This window comes from Hyperoodon ampullatus, assembly GCF_949752795.1.
Source record: "Hyperoodon ampullatus genome assembly, chromosome: 2".
In the NCBI taxonomy this organism is placed as follows: domain Eukaryota; kingdom Metazoa; phylum Chordata; class Mammalia; order Artiodactyla; family Ziphiidae; genus Hyperoodon; species Hyperoodon ampullatus.
The window spans coordinates 5783148-5807536 of record NC_136915.1 but is presented as its reverse complement, the minus strand read 5'-3'; the positions used below and the strand labels follow the sequence as shown (position 1 = coordinate 5807536).

Below are 24389 nucleotides of genomic sequence, written 5' to 3'. Positions count from 1 at the left end.
AAATGAAGGTCAAAATTCAACTCTAAAAGCTAGGAATTTCCAGTACACCAATGGACAACACATTTTCATACTGGTCAATGCTGAAGTGATCTGTGTTGTGTTGTGAGAAAACTGGAATGTCAGACCCTAACTGTGGAGGGATGTGTCACTGTGCAAAGACCAGGTGAGGGCACTGTATTTATGGACACTGTTAGGAAAGGTATATGGCCCACAGCGGGGATTTCTTGAAGTCTCTAACAGGGGGAAATGATTCATGTAACAACAGAACAAAATCAATGAGGCTAAGGTTTGGGGCTCTTTCTAGCTATACTTTTTAAAAAAATAAATTTATTTATTTTATTTTTGGCTGCACTGGGTCTTCTTGCTGCGCGTGGGCTTTCTCTAGTTGTGGCGAGCAGGGGCTACTCTTCATTGTGGTGCGCGGGCTTCTCGTTGTGGTGGCTTCTCTTGTTGCAGAGCACGGGCTCTAGGTGCGCGGGCTTCAGTAGTTGTGGTGCATGGGCTCAGTAGTTGTGGCTCACGGGCTCTAGAGCACAGGCTCAGTAGTTGTGGTGCACGGGCTTAGTTGCTCCACGCATGTGGGATCTTCCCACACCAGGGATTGGGCCCGTGTCCCCTGCATTGGCAGGCAGATTCTTAACAACTGCACCACCAGGGAAGTCCTCTAGCTATACTGCTAATTGTAATTTATTTGGGGTGACATCTGAAATAAAGTTTGACTGTACACATACCTCTTTAGAGGTCATCCAATCTCATTAGAGGACAGCTAAACTAGAAAAAGAGTCTATTTGACAGTTTAAATACATTGGGGAAAAAGACAAGTAAAAGAGTCTATATACAATGTCTGCTTCAGGAAAATGATGTCCGTTAAAAATCAGGAAGGAAAAAGCTTAATATTCAATGATAACTTCATGGTCATTTAAGACCTAGGGGTTTATAGAGAATCACAAGGAGGTCTAGCTGTCCCACAGGCCTGGAGAGGGAGTACACGTGCATCTTCAGAGTCACTCAACTGCTGCTTCTGCTGGATCCGGACCACAGGATTCTGCAGCATCACCAGCTGAATCTCCGTTTTTGCAAGTGACACAGCCCTCCAAAAAGGAACAAGAGCAGGCAGGTTATTTGATGTGAAGTCACCTGAAAAGTTTTTAAACCAGTAAAATGCCGGCCAAGCAACCTGTGTCTCATTCTCCCACTTATTCACATCTAAGACTATCCATTAGATTTCATTCCTTATTATTAGAAGGGAGATGACAATTGTTTAAATACTTTTGCTTAAATTGTTTTGGGGCTCATTCTTCATATACTCTTCCCACAGAAATTCCTGCTCGGCATGAATCCTAAATCCTAAATCCTCTGGTGTGAATCTTACATCTTGAGTTTCAACTCTTTTCAAACATGCACGCATATTTGACAGGCACATCTTATACTCTCCTCCCCAGTTAATCACATATGAAAGCAGGTGTCTTTACTCCTAACTGCCCCGTAACAATCCAACTGGTGGAAGAAAAAAACACTTGGAGCCAAAAAGACCTGTATTCAAAATCTGAAGAACTGTGAGCACTTACACAGTCATCCTTTAGTTTGTGCAGAGGGCTTGGTTCCTGAATCCCCTGAGGATACAAAAATCTATGGATGCTCAAGTCCTTATATAAATGACTTGGTACAGCCAGCCCTCTGCACTCGAGGGTTCCGCATCCTTGGATTCAACCAACTACAGATTGAAATTTGAACCGTGGATATAGAGGGCTGAGTGTACAAATTATTTAGTATCTGTATACCTCACTTTGTTGTTATTGGTAAAGCAGGGATAATAACACCTACCACAGGAGCAATTGTGAAGATTAAGATTCTCAGTGGGATCATGCAATGCACAGTCGGCCCTCTGTATCTGCAGGTTCCACATCCACAGACTCAAACAACCATAGATTGAAAATATTTGGGGAAAAAAATTCCAGAAAGTTCCAAAAAGCAAAACTTAAATTTGCAGTGTACCAGCAACTATTTACATAGAATGTACGCTGAATTTCCAACTGTTTAAATAGCATTTACATTGTATTAGGTATTATAAGTAATCTGGAGATGATTTAAGGTATACGGGAGGACGTGCATAGGTTACAAGCAAATATTACGTCATTTTACATGAGGGACTTGAGCATCGGCAGATTTTGGTACCCCAGGGGGTCCTGGAACTAGTCCCTTGCAGAAAACGAGGGATGACTGTACACTAAGCGCCCAGAGCACTACCCGGCACAAAAACAGCAACACGTGACAGCTGTGATTACTGGGCTTACCTGGATGTCTATTTCCTGAGGGATCGTCTGGCTCTGAATCCAGGAATGCACATTGGCCAGCTCCTCCCTCTGTCCGTGAGAAAACTGCGGCTGCCGCCGCCTCATGCTTGCCAGCTTTTCTAGGTCTTCTTTCAGTACAATTTCTTTAACCCTGAAAACAAACAAACAAACAAAACCTTCACAGTCCTAAATAAGGCACAGGGTTCTTATCTTGTGACCTAAGAACAGCACTTCTTTTTACTTTGTAATATACTTTACATTTCTTGTTAATATGTGACATACACATCAAAAATATAACAACTGACTCATTTCTTTGTCAGATTGGTAAAGCTAGGCCTCTTTCTCTTGAAGGAAAATACCTGTATAGTGTTTTAATGAGTCATATGGAAGAAACAGATTTCCTTTAGGTCTTCTCTTCTTTTAGAATGCGAGAAAAAAAGTCCAGGCTCTAAAAAAAGTTCTCGTACCTGTGGGCTGTCTTGGAAAGCACTGCCTCGCTTTGTTTTCTTGTCTCAGGACACATAAGATATTTATATTGTCACTACCACTACAACCATTGTTTTAAGAAATCTTTGTCTTTTGACTTCAAATGAATGAATCTGAAAATACATTTTTCTAAGGATATGTATAAAAACATTAAAAATCACTTTGTATTAAAAAACACACTTAAGAAACCATAAAACGCTTATATAAAGGTGGGTCTTCTAACATGCTTTCTTACCTCTCAGGCACCTGATACGTCATCAGAACGCACTCAGGTGTCTGTTCTATCATTCTCCAGATGGACTCTTCAGCTAAGTTGGGAAATGTTTCTTTCTTCTGTACATCCTGAGATTGCTGCCCATTTTGAAAGATTTCAGAAGAATAATCACTAGTAGCAAAGTTTATACTGCTGCCACTGCTTCCTATAAAAAATCAACAACAAAAAATTTTGAAAATTCCTGTCAGGGGCTGATTTGCCAAACTGGCCCTCATTCTTCAAAGACTTTGGCAACTAGCTGGTAGGGTCCTTCACCACACAGTGCAGCCATCATCCCAGGTCACCTCAGCCTTCCAGTTCCTCCATCTTCCCAAGATCTCCTTCTCAGTCTTCCTGAACTATCCGCTCCCCAAGGCCATTCCTTGTTTGTTCTCATCACCCACAACTGCTCCATCTCCAGCTCCATCTCAAAACCACCAACCTCTCAGCTTCAATTTCTCGTTTGCTTGTTCAACTGTTCCAACTACAAATTGGGAACAGTGCCTCAGCCATTCTGCTTAGAGCCCAAAGCCCACCATTCATTCAGTAGCACTCTGCAATACCTGAGACTTCTTTTTCCCTTTCATTTTCCACAACTATCAAAATGTAACTCTGATAAAGCCACTTATCAGTTCTGTTCTTATCTAAGCCCAAGTAGCCAAAGGCATAGAGAAAGTCACGTATAACAGGGTGCATTGGTTCTACAGGAAATTCATCACCACCAGAGGCTCATCACAAAGCCCGTAAGGCTGGTACAGTTCTGCGGTCAGCACACTGGTCTATCCCCAGCAGGATTATCTTCTACTCCTCTATTTCCTCCCTCACTCTCACCTATTTTATAAGAAAAGAAAAAGGAAGCCACTAGGAAGGAAATTCATCATCCTGATACCAAACATAAACTTACTCATATCTACATTCTCTCCTCACTGTCCTCCTGTTACAATAGAGAAGCCATCCATTCATCCCAAGGCCCATCGCTTTATGGCTGTTATGGAGCCTCATGGATCATTCCTTTCCCATCTTGCATGTGACCCTTCAAGGTCCTTCTCATTGACTTTGGAACAATTAAAACAAAACAAAACAAAGTACCTCTCTAATTTTTTAAAAAAGGGTATGGGTAAACATAAAAGACATTTTTCCTCATTAGAAAAATCTCACTAAAAGGTAATTGTTTAAGGCAAAAACAGTAAAACTTCTATTGTGGGGTTTATAATACATGTTGCAATAAAGTGTATGACAGAAATGGCACAAAAGAGGGGAAATGGAAGTACTCTGTTTTAAGGTTCTTAGACATAAAGTGATAGAATAGGTATAATATGTGAAGGTAAACTGGGATAAGTAAAAGATGCATGTGTAAATCCTAGAGCAATGACTAAAAATAAAAAAAGGAGAAAAGGAGAAAAAAAAAGAATAGCTGGGAGGCCAATAATGGAGAGAAAACGGAATCATTAAAAATACACAATTAGGGCTTCCCTGGTGGCGCGGTGGTTGAGAGTCCGCCTGCCGATGCAGGGGACACGGGTTCGTGCCCCGGTCTGGGAGGATCCCACGTGCCGCGGAGCGGCTGGGCCCGTGAGCCATGGCCGCTGAGCCTGTGCTCCGGAGCCTGTGCTCCGCAAGGGGAGAGGCCACAACAGTGAGAGGCCCGCCTACCGCAAAAAAAAAAAAAAAAAAAAAAAAAAAAAAAAAAAAAAATACACAATTAACCCAAAAGGAGGAGGGGAAGAGAAAAAAGGAAGAAAGAGCAAATGAGACAAACATAAAACAAGTAGCAAGATGGAAGATTTAATTTAAACCTGATCATATCAATAATCATATTAAATATAAATGGTCTAAGTATTCCAATTAAAAGTCAGAGACTGTCACATAAAGAAGCAATACCCAACCATACACTGGTTACCAGAAATCAACTTTAAATATAAAGACACAGATAAAAGTAAAAAGATGGAAAAAAATATGCCATGTAAACACTATCACAATAAAGCTGGAGGAGCTACACTGATATCAGACAAAGTGGACATCAAGCAAGGTACATTTCATAATAGAGAAATCAATTCATCAAAAGCACATAATCTTAAATGTGTATGCAACTAATAAAAGAGTTTCAAAATACATGAAGCAAAAACTGATTGAACAGCAAGAAAAAAATAGACAAATTCACAATTATAGGTGGACATGTTAACAGCCCTATCTTAATAACTGAGAAAACAAGTAGATAGAAAATCAGTTAGGATGTAGAAGGCTGAATCAACACTATCAGCCAACTTGACCAAATTTACATTTACAGAAGATGCTACTCAACAACTGCAGAACACACATTCTTTCCAAGTGCATATGAAACATTTATCAAGACAGACCAAATTCTGGACTATTAATCAAGCCTCAGTGAATTAAAAAATATACAAAGAATGTTGTCTGACTGCAATTAAGTTAGAAACCAATAAAATACCTGGAAAATCCCCAAATATTAGGAAATAAATACATGTCTAATAACCCATGGTCAAAGAAGAAAACATAAGGGAAATTATAAAATATTTTGGACTGAATGAAAATGAAAACACTCATAAAAAAATTTGAGGGATGCAGCTAAAGCTGTGCTTAGAGGGGAATATAAAACCTTAAATGTTTATATTAGGAGGGGAAAAAAGGGTCTCAAATCAATGCTCTAAGCTTCCACCTTAAGAAATTAGAAAAAGAGTGAATAAAATCCAAAGTAAACACATGAAATAATAAAGATTAGAGCAGAAATCAATACAAGACCAAAAAAATAGCAAATAAACCCAATGAGATCAAAAGTTGCTTCCTTGAAACGTTAATAAAAGTGGTAAACATAGAGCCAGAATAAGGAAAAAGTAATAATATCAGCAAATAGGAGACATTAGTATAAATTCTAAAGACATTAAAAGGATAGGGACTATTATAAATAACTTTATGCCAATGAATTCAACAACTTAGATGAAATGGACAATGGATTTGTATCATCTTGAATGATACAAATTACCGAAGATCATTCAAGAAGAAATAGATAACCTGAGTCTATTAACCATGTCTATTAAAAAAAATCAAATTTGTTTTTAAAAACCCTTTCATAAAGAAAACTTCAGGCCCAGATAGCTTCACTGGTGAATTCTACCAACCATACTAAGGAAGATATAGTATCAATTCAATACAAACTCTTCCAGAAAACAGAAGAGGAGGGAACAGTGCCCAACTCATTTCTTTTGTTAGGCCAGTATTACCCTGATACCAAAACCAGATAAAGACATCATAAGAAAAGAAGACAATGGACCAATATTTCTCATAATAGGTGCAAGAATCCTTAAAATATTAGGATATAGAATCCGGTAATATATAAAAAGGATAAAATAGCATGACCAAATACAAGGTTAATTTAATATTTGAAAATTAGTTAATGTAATTCACCATATTAACAGAACAAGGGAGAAAAACCATATGGTTAATCTCAGTAGAGGCAGAAGGGCTTCCCTGGTGGCAGGGGTTAAGAATCTACCTGCCAAGGCAGAGGACACAGGTTCGAGCCCTGATCTGGGAAGATCCCACATGCCGCAGAGCAACTAAGCCCGTGTGCCACAACTACTGAGCCTGAGCTTTAAAGCCCGCGAGCCACAACTACTGAGCCCGCGTGCCATAACTACTGAAGCCCTCGTGCCTAGAGCCCATGCTCCACAACAAGAGAAGCCACCGCAATGAGAAGCCCGTGCACTGCAACAAAGAGTAGCCCCTGCTTGCCACAACTAAAGAAAGCCCACATGCAGCAACGAAGACCCAATGCAGCCCAAAATAAATAAATAAATAAATTTATTTTAAAAAATAGATGCAGAGAAAGCATCTCTGTAAATCTGCAGCAGAAAGGAACTTCCTCAAGCTTACTGAAGGTCATTTAAGGAAAACCTACATTTAATATCATACTTACTGAAACTGTGACAGATTTCCCCCTAAGACGATGAACAAGGCAAGAATGTCTGTCTAACCACTTCTATTCAATACAGTAAGTCCCCTACATACGAACGAGTTCCGTTCTGAAAGCATGTTCCTAAGTCCAATTTGTTAGTAAGTCCAACAAAGTTAGCGAGGTACCCAAATAACACAATCGGCTATATAGTACTGTGCTGTAATAGGTTTATAATACCTTTCACACAAATAATGCATAAAAAACAAAAAATAAAGAAAACATTTTTAATCTTACAGTACAGTCCCTTGAAAACTACAGTAGTCCAGTACAACAGCTGGCATCCAGGGGCTGGCATCGAGTGAACAGGCAAGAAGAGCTACTGACTGAAGGAGGGAGAGGAGGTGGGAGATGGTAGAGCTGAAGGGCCGTCAGCAGTAGGAGACGGAGGGCAAGCTACAATGTCACTCACGCCTGATGCTGATGGAACGCACGTTCCCACCTTTGAAAATTCGCAACTTGAAGGTTCATATGTAGGGGACTTACTGTACTATATTGGGGGTCCCAGCCAGTCCAAAAAGGAAAGACAAATAAATTAACGTATACAGATCAGAAAAGAAAAAGTAAAACTATGGCAAGTTTTGAGAATACAAGTTCGAAACACAAAATTTGATTGGCTTTCTATATGCTAACAACAAGCAATTGGAAATTGAAAGTTTAAAATGCCATTTACAATAGCATCAAAATTATGAAATCCTTAGTGATAAATTTAGCAAAGTAAGTGTAACCTGTACACTGAAAACTACAGAACATTGCTGAGAAAAATTAAAGACCTACATAAATAGAGAAACAGATCACACTCGTGGATCAGAGGACTCAATACTGTTAGGATAATTAATTCCTCCCACATTGGTCAGTAGATTGAACATGATGTCAATCAAAATCCCAGCAGGCTTTTGTGTAGGAATTAAGACACTGATTCTACAACTTATTTATTTTTAAATCTTTTTTTTATTGAGGTAGCATTGGTTTATGACATTTATAAGTTTCATGTGTACCTTGTTATTTCTACTTCTGTATACACTACAGCGTGCACATCACCAAAAATGTAGTTTCCATTACCATACAGTTTACCCCCTTTACCCACTTAGCACCCTCCTTTCCCTCTGGTAACCACTATTCTGTTCTCTGTAACTACAGAGTATTTGCTTTTGTGTTTTTCTTCATTTTTTCGGTCTGTTTGTTTTTTATATTCTACACATGAGTGAAATCATACAGTATTTGTCTTTCTCCTCTGCTTTATTTCACCTAGCATAATACCCCCGAGGTCCATTCATCTTGTTGCAAATGGCAAGATTTCCTCTTTTTTATGGCTTAATAGTACTCCATTGTGTGTACTGTATATAGATGTATTTTAAAATTTTTAAAATATATTTAATATACATCACTTCTTTATCCATTCATCCATTGATGGGCACTTACATTGTTTCCATATCTTGACTACTGTAACTAATGCTGTGATGAACAGAGGGATGCATAAAGTCTTTTTGAATTAGTGTTTTCATTTTCTTTGGCTAAATACCCAGAAGTGGAATAGCTGGATCATATTGCAGTTCTATTAATTTCCTGAGGAGTCTCCATATGTTTTCCTTAGCAGCAACACCAATTTACATTCCCACCCATAGTGTATGAAGGTTTTCTTTTCTTCACATCCTTACCAATACTTGTTATTTCTTGCCTTTTGATAACAGCCATTCTAATGGATATGAGGTGATAATCTCTGGTTTTGTTTTTTTTTTTGTGGTACGTGGGCCTCTCACTGCTGTGGCCTCTCCCATTGCAGAGCACAGCCTCGAGACGCGCAGGCTCAGTGGTCATGGCTCACGGGCCCAGCCGCTCCGCGGCATGTGGGATCTTCCTGGACCGGGGCACGAACCCTTGTCCCCTGCATCGGCAGGCGGACTCTCAACCACTGCGCCACCAGGGAAGCCCCACAATAGGTTTCTGTACTTTGATTTTGTACCCTGCAAATTTATTATATTCATTTATTATTTCTAGTAGCTTTTTTGTGTGTGTGGAATCTTTAGGGTTTTCTATATATAAAATCATATCATCCGCAAATCGTGTTAGTTTTCCTTCTTCTTTTACAATTTGGATGCCTTCTGTTTCTTTTTCTTGCCTAATTGCTCTGCCTAGGACTTCCAATACTATGTTGAGTAAGAGTGGTGAGAGTTGGCATCCTTGTCTTCTTCCTGATCTTAGAAGGATAGCTTTCAGCTTTTCACCACTGAGTATGATGTTAGCTGTGGGTCTGTCATACATGGTCTTTACTATGTTGAGGTATGTTCCTACTATACCCATTTTATAGAGAGTTTTTAAAAATTATAAATAGATATGAATCTTGTCAAATGTTTTTTCCGCATCTCTTGAGATGATCATCTGATTTTTATCCTTCTTTCTGTTAATCACAGTGTTTCACATTGACTGATCTGTGGATGCTGAACCATCCTTGCATCCCTGGAATAAATCCCACTTGATCATGATGTATGATCCTTTAAATGTATTTGCTAACCTTTTTTGAGGATTTTTACATTTAGGTTCATCAGAGATATTGGCCTGTAATTTTCTTTTTGTGTGTGCTGTCCTTGTCTGGTTTTGGCATCAGGCAATGATGGCCTTGTAAAATGAGTTGCAAAGTGTTTCCCCCTCTTCAGTTTTTTGGAAGAGTTTTGAAAAGCATAGGTATTAAACTTTCTTTGAATGTTTGGGAGAATTCACCTGTGAAGTTGTCTGGTCCTTGACTTCTGTTTTTTTGGGACGTCTTTGATTACTATTTCATTCTCTTTACTAGTAATCAATCTATCAAGATTTTCCATTTCTTCATGATTCAGTCTTAGAAAGCTGTATGATTCTAAGAATTTGTCCATTTCTTCTAGGTTGTCCAGGTAGTTGGCATGTAGCTGTTCACAATATACTCTTCTAATCCTCTGTATTTCTATGGTATCGTATTTCTCCTCTTTCACTTCTTGTTTTCTTTATCAGAGCTTTATCCCTTTGTTTCTTAGTGAGTCTAGCTAAAGGTTTGTCAATTTTGTGTCTATTTTATTTCTTCTGACTCTGATCTTTATGTCCTTCCTTCTACTGAATTTGGGCTTCGTTTGTTCTTCTCTTTCTAGTTCCCCTGGGTGTACAGTTAGACTGTTTGATATTTTTCTTGTTTCTTGAGGTAGGCCTGGATTGCTATAAGCTTTCTTCTTAGTATTGTTTTTGCTGCATCCCATAGGCTTTGACATGTTGTATTGTCATTTGTCTTCAGGTATTTTTTGATTTCTCCTTTGATTTCTTCATTGATTCAATAGTTGTTCAGTAGCATGTTGTTCAGTCTCTACATATTTGTGAGTTTTCCAGCTTTCTTCTCATAGTTGATTTGTAGTTTCACACCACTGTGATTAGAAAAAATACATTATATGATTTCCATCTTCTTAAATGCACTGAGACTTGTTTTGTGTGCCAACAGATGATCTATCCCTGAGAAAGTTCTATGTGGACTTGAGAAGAATGTGTATTCTGTTGCATTTGAATTGACTATACAAATCCATGAATCCATCTGGTCTAATGTTTCAGTTAAGGTCACTGTTTCCTTGTTCACAGGATATCTATTCATTGATATAAGAGGAGTTTTAAAGTCCCCTACTATTATTGTGTTGCTGCAAATTTCTCTTTTTAGGTCTGTTAATTATTGCTTTGTATATTTTAATGCTCCTATGCTAGGTGCATAAATATTAATAACTGTTGTATCTTCCTGATGACTTGTCCCCTTCATCATTATATAATGTCCATCTTGTCTCTTGTTACCTTTTTTGGCTTGAAGTCTATTTTGTCTGATATATGTATGGCTATACCACTTTCTTTTGGCTGCCATCTGCTTGGAGTATCATCTTCCATCCCTTCTTTTGTGTCTATGTTTGTCTGTTGAGCTGAGATGGGTCTCTGGAGGCAGTGTATAGTTGGGTCTTGTTTTGTAATCCATCCAGCCACTCTGTGTCTTTTGACTGATGAATTCAATTCATTTACACTTATGGTGATTATTGGCAAATGAGGACTTAGTACTGCCTTTTAGTCTTTTGTTTTCTGGTTGCTCTATTTCCCCATTGTTTCTTTTCCTTGTGTTTCTGTCTGCCATTTTGGTTTGGTGGTTTTGTATTATGTTTTTCTCAGTTTCCTTTTTTTTTTTTTTAATGTTTTGTGTCTCTGCTCTAGATTTATGTTTTGTGGTTACCATGAGGTTTGCATAGAATATCTCATAGATAAAATAGGCTTTTTATGCTGAGAGCACCTTATCTTCACTTACCTATACAGGTCTGTCCTTTTCATCTTCCCCTTTTATGTTCTAGTTGTCATAAATTATCCCTTTTTAAGTTGTGAGTTTGTTACCATATTGAAGTAGCTATAGTTATTTTTACTGCTTTCCTTCTTTTTAACTTTTATGCTGTAATAATGTGTTTAAAAACCTATTCTGACTGAGTTGTGATTTTTCTGATTCTATTTTACCTAACTCAAGGTTTTTTTTTATTATTATTTTTTTTTTTTTATTTTTTTTGCGGTAGGCGGGCCTCTCACTGTTGTGGCCTCTCCCCTTGCGGAGCACAGGCTCCGGAGCACAGGCTCCGGAGCACAGGCTCAGCGGCCACGGCTCACGGGCCCAGCCGCTCCGCGGCATGTGGGATCCTCCCAGACCGGGGCACGAACCCGCGTCCCCTGCATCGGCAGGCGGACTCTCAACCACTGCGCCACCAGGGAAGCCCTAACTCAAGGTTTTGTATACTTTTGCCTTTTCATTTCAGGCAGAAGAGCTGCTTTGAACATTTCTTGTAAGGCAGGTCTAGTGGTGATGAACTTCCTCAGCTTTTGTTTGTCTGGGAAAGCCTTTATTTCTCTTTCATATCTGAAGGGTAACTTTGCTGCATAGAGTATTCTTGGCTGACAGATTTTATATTTCACTATTTTGAGAATGTCATTCCACTCCCTCTTGGCCTAGAGTGTTTCTGTTGAGAAAACTGCTGATAGACTAATGGGGGTTCCTTTGCAGGTTATCATCCTTTTTCCCCTGGCTGCCTTTAAAATTTTCTTTGCCATTGACTTTTGACAGTTTTAATATGATGTGTCTTGGAGAAGAAGGTCTTTTTGTCTTGAGGTAATTAGGTGTTCTCTTAGTTTCATGGACTTGTATATCCAGTTCCTTCCCCATGCTTGGGAAGTTCCCACTTATTTCTTTATATTCTCTATTTATCCTTAATTTTTGCCATTTTAATTGCAATGTGCCTTCGTGTGGTCCTCTTTGTGATTCTCTGTTCTTCTTGGACTTGGATATGTTTCCTTTCCCAGGTTAGGGATATACTCAGTTATTCTATCTTCAAATATGTTCTCTGCCCCTTTCTCTCTCTCTTTCTGGAACCTCAAAAATGTGAATGTTAGTATGCCTGGTGTTGTGCCAGATGTCTCAAACTGTCCTCACATCTTTTTATTCTTTTTCCTGTTCATCTTCAGTGATTTCCACTACTCTGTCTTCCACCTCACTGGTCCATTCCTCTGTACCATTTTGTCTACTGCTGATTCCTTCTAGTGTATTTTTCATTTCAATGATTGTATTCTTCACCTCTGTTTGGTTGTTCTTTATATTTTCTAACTGCTAAAAACTTCTAATTTCTCTCTCTGTTCATCCACTCTTCTTCTGAGTTCTCTGATCATCTTTACAATCATTACCTTGAACTCTTTCTTGGGTAGATGGACTATCTCCACTTCACTTAGCTCTTCTGGGGTTTAAATCTTATTCCTTTGCTTGGAACATGTTCCTCCGTTGCCTCATTTTGCTGAACTTGCTGTTTTTATTTCTGTGTATCTGGTAGGTTGGTTGCTGGTGTGTGGGCTAGGTCCATAGGCTACGTACGGGTCTGTGGTTGTCCTGGGGTTGGTGTTCGCCCACTGTTGGGTGAGGCTGGTTCCAAGGCTAGAACAGGCTCATTGGTGGCTGGGATAGGGGATTCTGGGTCTGGTGCGTGCCCGCTGGTAAGGTGGAGCTAGGTCCCAGGGTCTCTGCGTGCAGGGCCCTCGGTGTCCCAGATCTAGTGCCTGCCCAGTGGTGTGTAGAGCCTGGTCCTTGGCCCTCTGGTGGGCAGGGCTGTGTTCAGGGGAAGGTGTGGGCTCAGGGGGTCTTAAGGCTGACTGTCTGCTGTTGGGTGGGGCTGTGTCCCTGCCCAGTTAGTTGCTTGGCCTGAGGCGTCCCAGTCCTGGTGCCTTAGGGCTGGGGGGCGTGGTGGCGCTGGGTCCTGTGGTTAATAAGCTACAACAAGGATTCCCAAATGGCACTTGCCAGCAACAGAATCCATGTGGCAGAACGAGCTCCCAGAAATGGCTGCCACCAATGCCTATGTCCCCAGGGATGAGCTCCAATTAATTGCTTCCTGCCTCTTGGGGAGACTCTCCAAGATCAGCATGTGGATCTGACCCAGGCTCCTTTCCGATTACTGCTTCTGCTCTGGGTCCTGGAGCAGGTGAGATTCTGTGTGAGCCTTTTAAGAGTGGAGTCTCTATTTTCCACAGCCCTCTGGCTCTCCCAAAAGTAAGCACTGCTGGGCTTCAAAGCCAAAAGTTCTGGGGGCTCATCTTCCTGGAGTAGAACCCCCAGGCTGGGGGGCCCAATGTGGGACTCAGACTTTTTGCTCCTTGGGGAGAACCTTGCAATTGTAATTATTCTTCCATATGTGGGTCACCCACCCAGTGTATGGGTCTTGCCTATACTGCAACTCCCCACCACCTACCCATCTCGTGGTTCCTTCTTTAAATCTTTAGTTGTAGAAGATCTTCTGCAGTAGGTTCTGGTCTTTTTCATCAACAGGTGTTCCGTAAACAGTGGCAATTCTGGTGTGCCTATGAGAGGAGGTGAGCTCACACCATATATAAAAAGTAACTAAAAACGGATCACAGACTTAGCTATATAGAAGCTTAATCTCTAAAATTTCCAAGAGAAAACAGGAGACCATCTTAGTGACTTCTAGTTAGGCAAGGACTTCTTTAAAAAGGACATAAAAGGCACAAGTTATAAAAGAAAAAACTGATAAACTGAACTTCATCAAAATTTAAAAACATTTGCTCTTCAAAACGAAGATAAAAATAAAAGATCAAAAAAAAAAGGGCAAGGAACACAACAGGGAAGAAATTTTTGCAAAACAAGTATTTGATAACAGACTTGTATCCAGAATGTATACAGAACTCTTACTACTCAATAAGAAAACTAACAAACCACCGCTCCAAAACAAGCAACAGATGTGAACGCATATGAATGGCAAATAATACACAAGAAGACAGCCATCACCATTAATCAACAGTCACTAAAACCACAATGAGGTATCACTGTGTATACACTGGAATGGCTAAAATTTAAATGATGGACAATACCCAGTGTTGGCCAGGATGCGTTGCAATTGGAGCTCTCATACGTGGCTGATAGGAATGCAAACGGTACAGCCACTTTGGAAAACAGTTGGCAGTTTCTTATAAAGTTAACCATATACTTACCATGTGACCTAGCAATTTCACTCTGAGGTATCTACCCAAGAAAAATGAAAACATATGTCCACAAAAAGACTCATACACTAATGTTCACAGCAGCATTATTTATAACAGCCCCAAACTGGGAACAACCGAATAACCATCAACTGATGAATCACTATCCATACAATGTAATTCCACTTGGCAATAAAAAGGAACAAATTACTGATATACACAATAAGGATGAATCTCAACAGCACTATGCTGACATAAAAGACTGCAAACTGGATGACTCGATCTATATGAAGTTACAGAAAGAGCAGCATTAAAGTGACAGAAAGCAGATCAGTGCTTGCCAGGAGGTGGAGGATCAGGGTGGCAGACAGACTGCGAACGGTCACAGTCTGGAAACGTTCTATATGGTGACGGTGGTGATGGTTACACTAATGTAGACAATCTGTGAGAATTCTTGATTTGTACCTCTAAATTTGGTGAATTTATTGTATGTAAATATACCCCAATAAAGCTTACAAAAAGAAAAAAAAATACTTTACTTTCATGCCAGGACCAAAACCAGACAGCCTGTTACCTAGTCACCTCCTGACCACAGAGTGTGAAGAATGTGTCACTTTGATCCACTACCTGCTGCTGCAGAACCAGTTCCCGGCGGAGAAGCCTCGTGCAGTGACACTGTAGAGAGTTCACTGGTAGTAAAATGATCGTTCTTATTCTCACTGTTGAGACTGACAGGCTGCTAGAAAATAAGGACACAAGAAAAGATTTGAACATCTCAAGCATCCTGTTACAAAATAACTGGCAGATCTTCAACTTCACATGTTAAACAGAAAAAAAGATATATACATAACCGAGAAGTAAAACATTTTCAGCCTGTCCCCAGGAATGTGGTCAAAGTTCCTTTATTTATAATATTAAAGATACTACTGCTTTTTGAGCACCTATTACATTCCAGGAACCATACAGGTATGTGCTTTATTATTATTTTTTGTCATTCAGAACACATATATTGAACACTTTATATGTTCTAAGAATTGTTCAAAACACTAGTAATATAACAGTGAACAAAACCATGTTCCAGCTATCCTGAGCTTATACTGCATGGGGAGAAGGGCTATATAAATATTACTTAATTTAGTCCTCAGAAAAAGCCATGAAGTCTTAATCTTTCCATTTTTTAAATAAGAAAACAAAGGCATAGAAAGGTTAAATAACTTGTGTAAGCTAAGCCACCTAACCTGTGGCAGAGCTGGGATTGGAAGCCAGGTCTGATTCCATAGCCCAGGCTTTGCATTAGATTTCTAGCAAGTGTACTAATATCAGGCTTTCAAAATTGAGCACACTTTCTTGATTTGGATCATCAGATTCTGAACATTTGTTTAAAATCATTATTATACCTTGAAGGGAAGACTGAAGAAAAACTTTGTGTAAATATTCACACTTGTCTTGGATCCCATACCTAAGTATAGGAAAGTCTTATCCCAAAGTGTAACCTGACAAGTAAATCTGAGAATGCCTTTTTAGGTAAAGAGATGAAAAGTTAAAGGAAAGTGACCAAAAACTTTTCGTTTTAAAAAATGACATGTGTAAATATAAAACTATATAAACTGACTACTTTACTGATAATTAATGACAAAAATGAGCTCCTACCCCCTCCATACAGACCTGGTGTCCTACAACTGTGTGTGAAAAAGTAAAATTGCTAAATTCATGTCTTATCGGTATGGCTTGTTCCTGTCTAACTAGCCCATAACCCCAGTTGTAAGTAAGAAAACACATTTTATAGGCAATGCACACTTAAGTTTAATACCTGGATATCAAATTTTAAAGCAGAGGGGAAATCCAGTTCACAAAGAAAATCTGAAAGATGGCACTTTGGGGAAAACCTCGCAAAGTATGTAAGAACTCAGGACACAGCAGATTCTTTCACTGCAGCTTTTTAAATGGAGTCTGAAGGATATACTGCATGTTTCTGCAGAACAAAGTCTCAACCTCAGCTGTAATACAGTTACCCATCTAGGCCATTAGTCTTGAGCCTCAGTGCAAAAACCTTAATTTTAACAAGAGGACGCACATTTATTTTCTCTCTTGTGTGTTGAAAGTTAGTGTCACTTACATACTCAGCTTCTGGGGATGCACAGGATCTGGGCCTGTCCTCCTGCAGCAGGTCGAGCTGGAGCGGGGAGCTGCTCTTTGAGTTAATGAGGGGGTGCCCTTCATTCTGGGTCCCCCACTTTCCCTCGCCACTCCTTTGGCTGATGGCTGAAGGTGGTGGGCCTGGATTTGGAGCCACTGCTGATACCGAGGAGGGTATTTCAGAAGAGCCTGCTGCTCCCAAGAATGGATATGGGGAGAATGGTGGTAACAAGAGAGGACAGATAGGGGGGTCATGCAGGAAGATGTTCATAAAAGTATCTAAGCAAGCAGAGGGCAGAGCTGGGAAAGACTGCAAGCCATTGGGGAAAGGCGGCTCAGGCAGACTCTGCAGCGCAGTTTCTGAGGCTGCACGTTCTCTCCCCAGGGAGGTCACGGTTGGGAGGGGAAGGGCTTGGACGAGGCAAGGTGCCTGGCTGGGAACCACCACTGCAGCCGGGAGCGATGGGCCAGAGGCATGAGGACAGGAGGCGGAGGAAGGGCACCAGGGCTGTCCGTCCTGGGCCTCTCCTACGAGGTGGGGACAGAAGCCATCCTTAGTGCCCTTGCTGTCCAGCCACATGAGCAGCTTCTTACGCTTGTGATTCCCCTTCCTGCAACCAGCGGATCGGGTAGGCTTGGAAGCAGAATCTCCTGAAGGGTAAAGAGGAAGGTGTGTTATAGAAAACTAACCCAGAAGAGAAGGACAATGTTGATAGATAATTCTAAGTAGATTTTACAAGGAATAAACATTGGCCGATAGTAACTATGTCCACTACAGGGATGACAGAAAATCGCTCTAAAAAGATGAACGAGATCCTGGGTAAAAGCTGTTGCTATAAAATAAACTTATTTCAGTATCTCTCAATCAATTTCTTACAAGCAAAACTCCTATACTCCACTCCATATCTCCCAGTACTCACGTATGATTTATAAATTTGACAACTATGTTGATAAAGGGAATATATTTTTAAAAATTTAACTACCTTGAACATCTGAATATTTAGCTTTGCTTCTGCTTTCTTGCTGAAGGTAGGAGCTGTAGGGCGATGACAGAATCTTGTCCCGGAATTGATCCACATAACTCTGCTCTTCCTTCTGCGTGTGGGCTGACAGCACAGCCTTTGTGAGCCCTGTGTGTTTAAACTTTTCTGAGGCCAGTGGAGCTGGGTGTGTGCTGAGGGTCCAGGGCTCACAGGGCAGGATGCCAAGCTCTGCTGGACTCAATTCTGATGAAGTGGAGAAAGACAGATTTAATTTTAACTCCTACCAGTTTTTTTGCATTTATTTACTTTCACTAATTTAGTTACCTTTCAATAAATGTTTACAATCATTACAACAGCTGGAACATAGAACTTTCATCAATCTAGCAGATAAATTTTCCATTTTTCTGCCTTTCTTTATACTCTTTGTACACTTGTATGTATGTTTTAGAGTTGTAATACTCAATGTGCATACTTATTTAAATCTTGCTTTCATTGTAAATATTCTTCTCTCTCCCTGAATTCTCCAAGAAATTGTTATGTTTGGATTTATTTTTCTTAATATGTAATATATCCCTATGGTTCAAAAATCAGCATGTATTAGAAAGACATTTAGTAGCTTCTCCCTATCCCTGTACACAATCTGCCTAGTTCTCATTTATTCTCCCCACAGAAAACCATTTCTTTTATTTCCTTATATATCTGTCTACTTTCTTTACACATCTATAAATAAGCATGAATACAGATTCTTATTCCTCACCTCCGTGTTTACCCAAACGGCATATAATCTTGTACACTAGCCTGCAATGTGTTTTTTCATTTAACAATATCCCTTTTATCAGTGCATCACATATGATGTATTTATGACTTTTTACTAAAGTAAGCATCTGTAGATGGATGCTGAGTTGCTTCGAAACATTACTTCTTCCAGGTACAAAAGACTTTATAGTGGACACTGGTGGGTTCTCCCAGCGTCCATTCCACCTCTCTCCTGCTGTGTGGTACTGAGGTGTGGGTGGGCATGTACCCATTCCACTTCCAGAAACAGGCGCTGACTAGTCTAAGTCAACACAGTGGAAGGACTTCGGATTTTGGCCAAGATGGAGGAACAGGGACTAGACTGACCTTCCCACCTGAAACAACCAGGAAGGGACTAAATATATGAAACAATAAGTTCCAAGACACTGAACATCAGGTAACAAAGGAGAGTGACTCCTAAGGGATGGAAAACAAGGTGAGCCCCACATCTGCCCAGCTTACTGCCTTGAGAGTTTCTGAGGAGCAAGGTGGGGAAACCAGGTGAGCCGCGTGGGCTCCCTGAGGGCAGAGGCAGAGCTGAGAGTCTGGGGAAGCCACGGTGGCTGGAGTTTTCAGGAAGGGAAGAGGACTCCAGACACCTGCAGGGACCCCCGAGTCCTCATCAGTGCACAGATGGGAGGAAAAAAATCGCCTGAAAGGATCAGACCGAACAGCCAGACTAGAAAAATCTCATAATCCATGGGCATTGGGTAGTAGAATGCTCTGAAGGGTCTTGCCTCAGTAACAGAGAAGAATTAGGCCTACCCTACACTGCTCTGGTCCTGGCTAACCAATTTTAAAAGCAAAGCCTGAAAAGACCAATCTGTTTCCACATAGCTTAACTGGCTCCCAGAATAAAGCTCAACGGTGCTCACAGCAATACAGAAATATTCAGCACCCTATCACAGTATCTGGCATCCAATCAAAGACTAGGCATGCAAAGAAGCAGGAAAATACAACCCACAATAAGGAGAAAAATTAATCAAGCAAAACCAACCCTGGGCTGGCAGAGATGTTAGAATTGGCAGATAGAACATTAATAGTTATTATACTGTATTCCATATAGCCACAGGGAAGATTAAATATGTTATATAAAGACATGGAAGATATATTAAAAAACATCGAAACAGAACTTCTGGAAATGAAAACTAAAATATGTGAGATGGAAAATATACTGAATGGAAATAACAAGATTAGATATTGCAATAGAAAATACTAGTGAACCTGAAGACATAGCAACAGCGACTGTCCCAAAATGAAACAAAGACCTAAAAAATTGAAAAAGACTTAAATGAACAGAGCATCAGTGGACTGTGAGACAACTTCAAGCAGCCTATATACCTATAACTTGAGTCCCAGAAAAAGAGGAAACAGAAAAAATATTTTAAAAATAACAGAAAACATTTTTTTCTACTTGATGGAAACTATAAACCTACAAATCCAAGAAGCTCAATGAACTCCAAGCACAAAAAAACATGAAGAACACTACATCATGGACATCACAATCAAATTCTTTTTTAAAAAATTAATTAATTAATTAATTTTTGGCCATGTTGGGTCTTCATTGCTGTGTGTGGGCTTTCTCTAGTTGCGGTGAGCAGGGGGCTACTCTTCACTGTGGTGCGCGGGCTTCTCATTGTGGTGGCTTCTCTTGTTGTGGAGCACGGGTTCTAGGTGCGCGGACTTCAGCAGCTGTGGCACGTGGGCTTCAGTAGTTGTGGCATGCAGGCTCAGTAGTTGTGGCTCATGGGCTCTAGAGCGCAGGTTCAGTAATTGTGGTGCACGGGCTTAGGTGCTCCACAGCATGTGGGATCTTCCTGGACCAGGGATCAAACCCATGTCCCCTGCATTGGCAGGCAGATTCCTAACCACTGCACCACCAGGGAAGTCCCTCAAATTCTTGAAATTAATGATGAGGAGAAAATCTTATAAGTAGCCAGAAAAAAGACATGCAAACAGTACATATGACAGCAGACTTCCTGTCAGAAACAATGCAAATGAGAAGACAGTGGAGCAGCATCTTTAAGGTACTGAAAGATAAACACTGTCAACCTCGAATTCTACGCTCTGATAAAATGTCTTTAAAACAAGAAGGTGAAATAAAGACATTTTCAGACATACAAAAATGGGAAGAACTCATCATCAGTAGACCTGTACTACAAGAGATAGAAAAGGAATGCCCTCAGGCAGAAGGAGAGTGATATCAGATGAATCTACATAAAGGAATGAAAAGCACTGGAAGAGATAACTACAAGGGTAGACATTTAAATCTCTTTCAAAGATAATAACTATGTAAGTAAGCATAATAACAATGTAGTGTGGGATTTCTACCGCATGTAGAAATATATGCCAATAGACAAAGGCCAAAGCGGGGAACTGGAAGTATAGTACTTTAAGGTTCTTATACTATGCATTAAGTGGTATAATATCTCTAGAAGATAGACTGGAAAAAATTAAATATATACATCATAAAGTCTAAGCAACCACTAAAATAAAGCCCACATTAAATACCAAGACATACATAGGTTAAAAGTAAAGGGTGGAAAAAGATATAACATGTTAACACTAATCAAAAAAAAAAAAAAAAAAAAAAAAAAAAAAGGGCTTCCCTGGTGGCGCAGTGGTTGAGAATCCGCCTGCCGATGCAGGGGACACGGGTTCGTGCCCTGGTCCGGGAGGATCCCACATGCCGCAGAGCAGCTGGGCCCGTGAGCCATGGCCGCTGAGCCTGCGCGTGCGGAGCCTGTGCTCCGCAACAGGAGAGGCCACAGCAGTGAGAGGCCCGTGTACCGGAAAAAAAAAAAAAAGCTGGAGTGAATATAGTAACATAAGACAAAGTATATTTTAGAGCAAAGAATAGACAAGGGATAAGAAGGTCATTTCACAATGATAAAAGGATAAATTCATCAAAAGGACACAGCAATTCTAAACATTTATGCACAAAGTAACAAAGCTTCAAAACGCATGAAGCAAAAACTGATAAAATGGCAAGGAGAAATAGACAAGCCCACAATTACAGCCAGAGACTTCAACACTCCTCCTGAGGTACAACAAGTATTCAGAAAACTGGGGGATAGAGAAGACTTGAACAAGACTATCAACCAACCTGACCTAGTTTATACACTGGGCAGAATAAACATCCTTTTCAAGTGCATACAGAACATTTACCAAGACAGACCATATACAGACCATAAAACAAGCCTCAATAAATTTAAAAGAATTCAAGTTTTGTATTTTCTCTGACCAAAATGGGATTAAATTAGAAATCAGTAACATAAAGAAGTCTGGAAAATCTCTAAATATGCTTTCTAAATAATATATGATGATATATATATATATATATGACATATGTGATAATGTAAATGATTTCAAAGAAGATATAAAAAGGGATATTAGGCAGCATTTGAACATGATGAAAATGAAATGAAATACATCAAAATGTATGAAATGCAGCTGAGAGTAAAAGGAAAATTTACACTAAAATCCACTAGGGAAGAAATATCTGAAATCAATGACTTCAGCTTCCATTTTAAGAAACTGGAAAAACAAGAGCAAGGTTAAACAAAAGTAAGCAGAAGAAAGGAAATAATAAAGGTCAGAGTAAAAATCTGTTAAGTATTGTAGAAAACAAAAAAATAATAAAGAGAAAATCAATAAAATTTTAAGCTGGTTCTTTGCAGAGAGCAGTAAAATTGATTAAACTCTAGCAAGACTGATGATGAAAAGAAGAGCAGATATAAGTTACCAATTTCAGAAATGCGAGGAAACATCACTAGAGACCCTACTATCACTAGACATCAAAAGAATAATAAGGGAACATTATAAACAACTTTTTCCAATAAACTTGACAACTTAGACAAAATCGACCAGTTCTTTGGGACATACACACTAACAAAGATCACTCAACAAGAGGTAGAAAACCTGAATAGCCCCATATCTATTTAAAAAATTGAACTTGTAGTTAAAAACTTCTCCACCAAGAAAACTTCAAGCCCAGACGGCTTTACTGGTGAGTTTGAGCAAACATTTAAGGAAGAAAAAATACCAATCCTACATAAAGTCTTCTAGAAAACTGAAGAGAACAAAACACTTCCCAGCTCATGCTATGAGGCCAGGAGTATCCTGATACCAAAACCAAAGTCATTAAAACAAAAACAAGCAAAATGACAGACCAACAGCTCTCATAAACATAGATCTTGAAATTCTTATGAAAATTTTAGCAAAATGAATCCAATATATAAAAAAGGAAATACATCACGACCAAGTGGGGTTTAACCCAGGAATGCAAAGATATTTTAACATTTAAAATTGAAGAAGACACAAATATATGGAAGGATATTTTGTGCACATAGATTGGAAGAATTAATATTGTTAAAATGTCCATATTACCCAAAGCAATATACAAATTCAAGGCAATCTCTATCAAAATTCCAATAGCATTTTTCAGAGAAATAGAACAAACAGTCGAAAAATTTGTATGGAAACATCAAAGACCCTGAACAGCCAAAGCAATCTTGAGAAAGAAGAACAAAACTTTTGCACAGCAAAGGAAACAATCAACAAAATGAAAAGGCAACCAAATGAATGGGAGAAAATATGTGCAAATCATATACCTGGTAAATGGCTAATATCCAAAATATATAAAGAACTCATACAATTCAACAGCCAAAAAAATAAGCAATCTGATTTAAAAATGGGCAGAAAACCTAAAAAGACATTTCTCCAAAAAAGACATACATATGGCCAAAAAGCACATGAAACGATGCTCAACGTCACTGATTATTAGAGAAATGAAAATCAGAACTACAATGAGGTGTCACCTCACACTGGTGAGAATGGCCATCATCAAAAGGTCTACAAATAATAAATGCTGGAGAAGGTGTGGAGAAAAGGGAACGCTCCTACACTGTTGGTGGAAATGTAAAATTGATACAGCCACTATGGAGAACAGTATGGAGGTTCTTTAAAAACTAGAGTTGCCATATGATCCTGCAATCCCACTCCTGGGCATATATCCAGAAAAGACAAAAACTGCAAAAAGATACATGCACAGCAGTGTTCACAGCAGCAGTATTCACGATAGCCAAGACATGGAAGCAACCTAAATTTCCATCGACAGAGGAAAGGATAAAGAAGATGTGGTATATATACACAATGGAATATTACACAGTCATAAAAAAGAATGAAATAATGCCATTTGCAGCAACATGGATGGACCTAGAGATGATCATACTGACTGAAGTAAGACAGAGAAAGACAAATATCTTATGATGTCACTTACATGTGGACTCTAAAAAAATGATTAAATGAACTTATTTACAAAACAGAAACAGACTCACAGATTTAGAACACAAGCTTATGGTTACCAAACGGGAAAGGTTGGGGAGGAGGAGGGATAAATTAGGAGGTTGGGATTAACATATACAAACTACTATATATAAAACAGATAATCAACAAGGACCTATGTATGGCACAGGGAACTCTACTCAATACTCTGTAATAACTTATATGGAAAAAGAATCTGAAAAAGAATAGATATATGAATATGTACAATGAAATCACTTTGCTGTAGTACACCTGAAACTAACACAACATTGTAAATCAACTATACTCCAATATAAAATGTAAAAATAAAAAAAATAAGATAAAAGAAGATTGGTCAAAAACCAAAATAATAATAATAATGTGTTTGTAAGGATGTGGAGAAAAGGGAACACTTGTGCACTGTTGGTGGGAATGTAAACTGGTGCAGCCACTTTGTAAAACCGTACGGAGGTTCCTCAAAAAATTAAAACTAGAACTATCATATGAACCAGCAATTTCACTACTGGGTATTTATCTGAAGAAAACAAAAACACTAATTTGAAAAGATAAACGCACCTCCACGTTCACTAGAGCACTATTTACAACAGCCAACACATGGAAACAACCTAAATATCCATCAATGGATGTACAGAGAAACTCTGTTC

General features: G+C 39.3%; 1 protein-coding gene across 1 annotated transcript in view; it reads right to left on the bottom strand.

Moving 5' to 3' along the window:
- Positions 1-772: 772 nt before the first annotated feature.
- Positions 773-24389, bottom strand: part of PER3 (period circadian regulator 3) — a gene marked incomplete at its 5' end in the record, with an annotated part of 61260 nt that continues 37643 nt past the window's right edge. Inside the window, 6 exons of the mRNA XM_079696992.1 lie at positions 773-1091; positions 2295-2445; positions 3016-3199; positions 15134-15245; positions 16623-17293; positions 17626-17868. Of these exons, the coding sequence (XP_079553118.1) occupies positions 1005-1091; positions 2295-2445; positions 3016-3199; positions 15134-15245; positions 16623-17293; positions 17626-17868 (1448 nt within the window). The 3' untranslated portion in view covers positions 773-1004. The remainder of the gene's footprint in view (positions 1092-2294; positions 2446-3015; positions 3200-15133; positions 15246-16622; positions 17294-17625; positions 17869-24389) is intronic.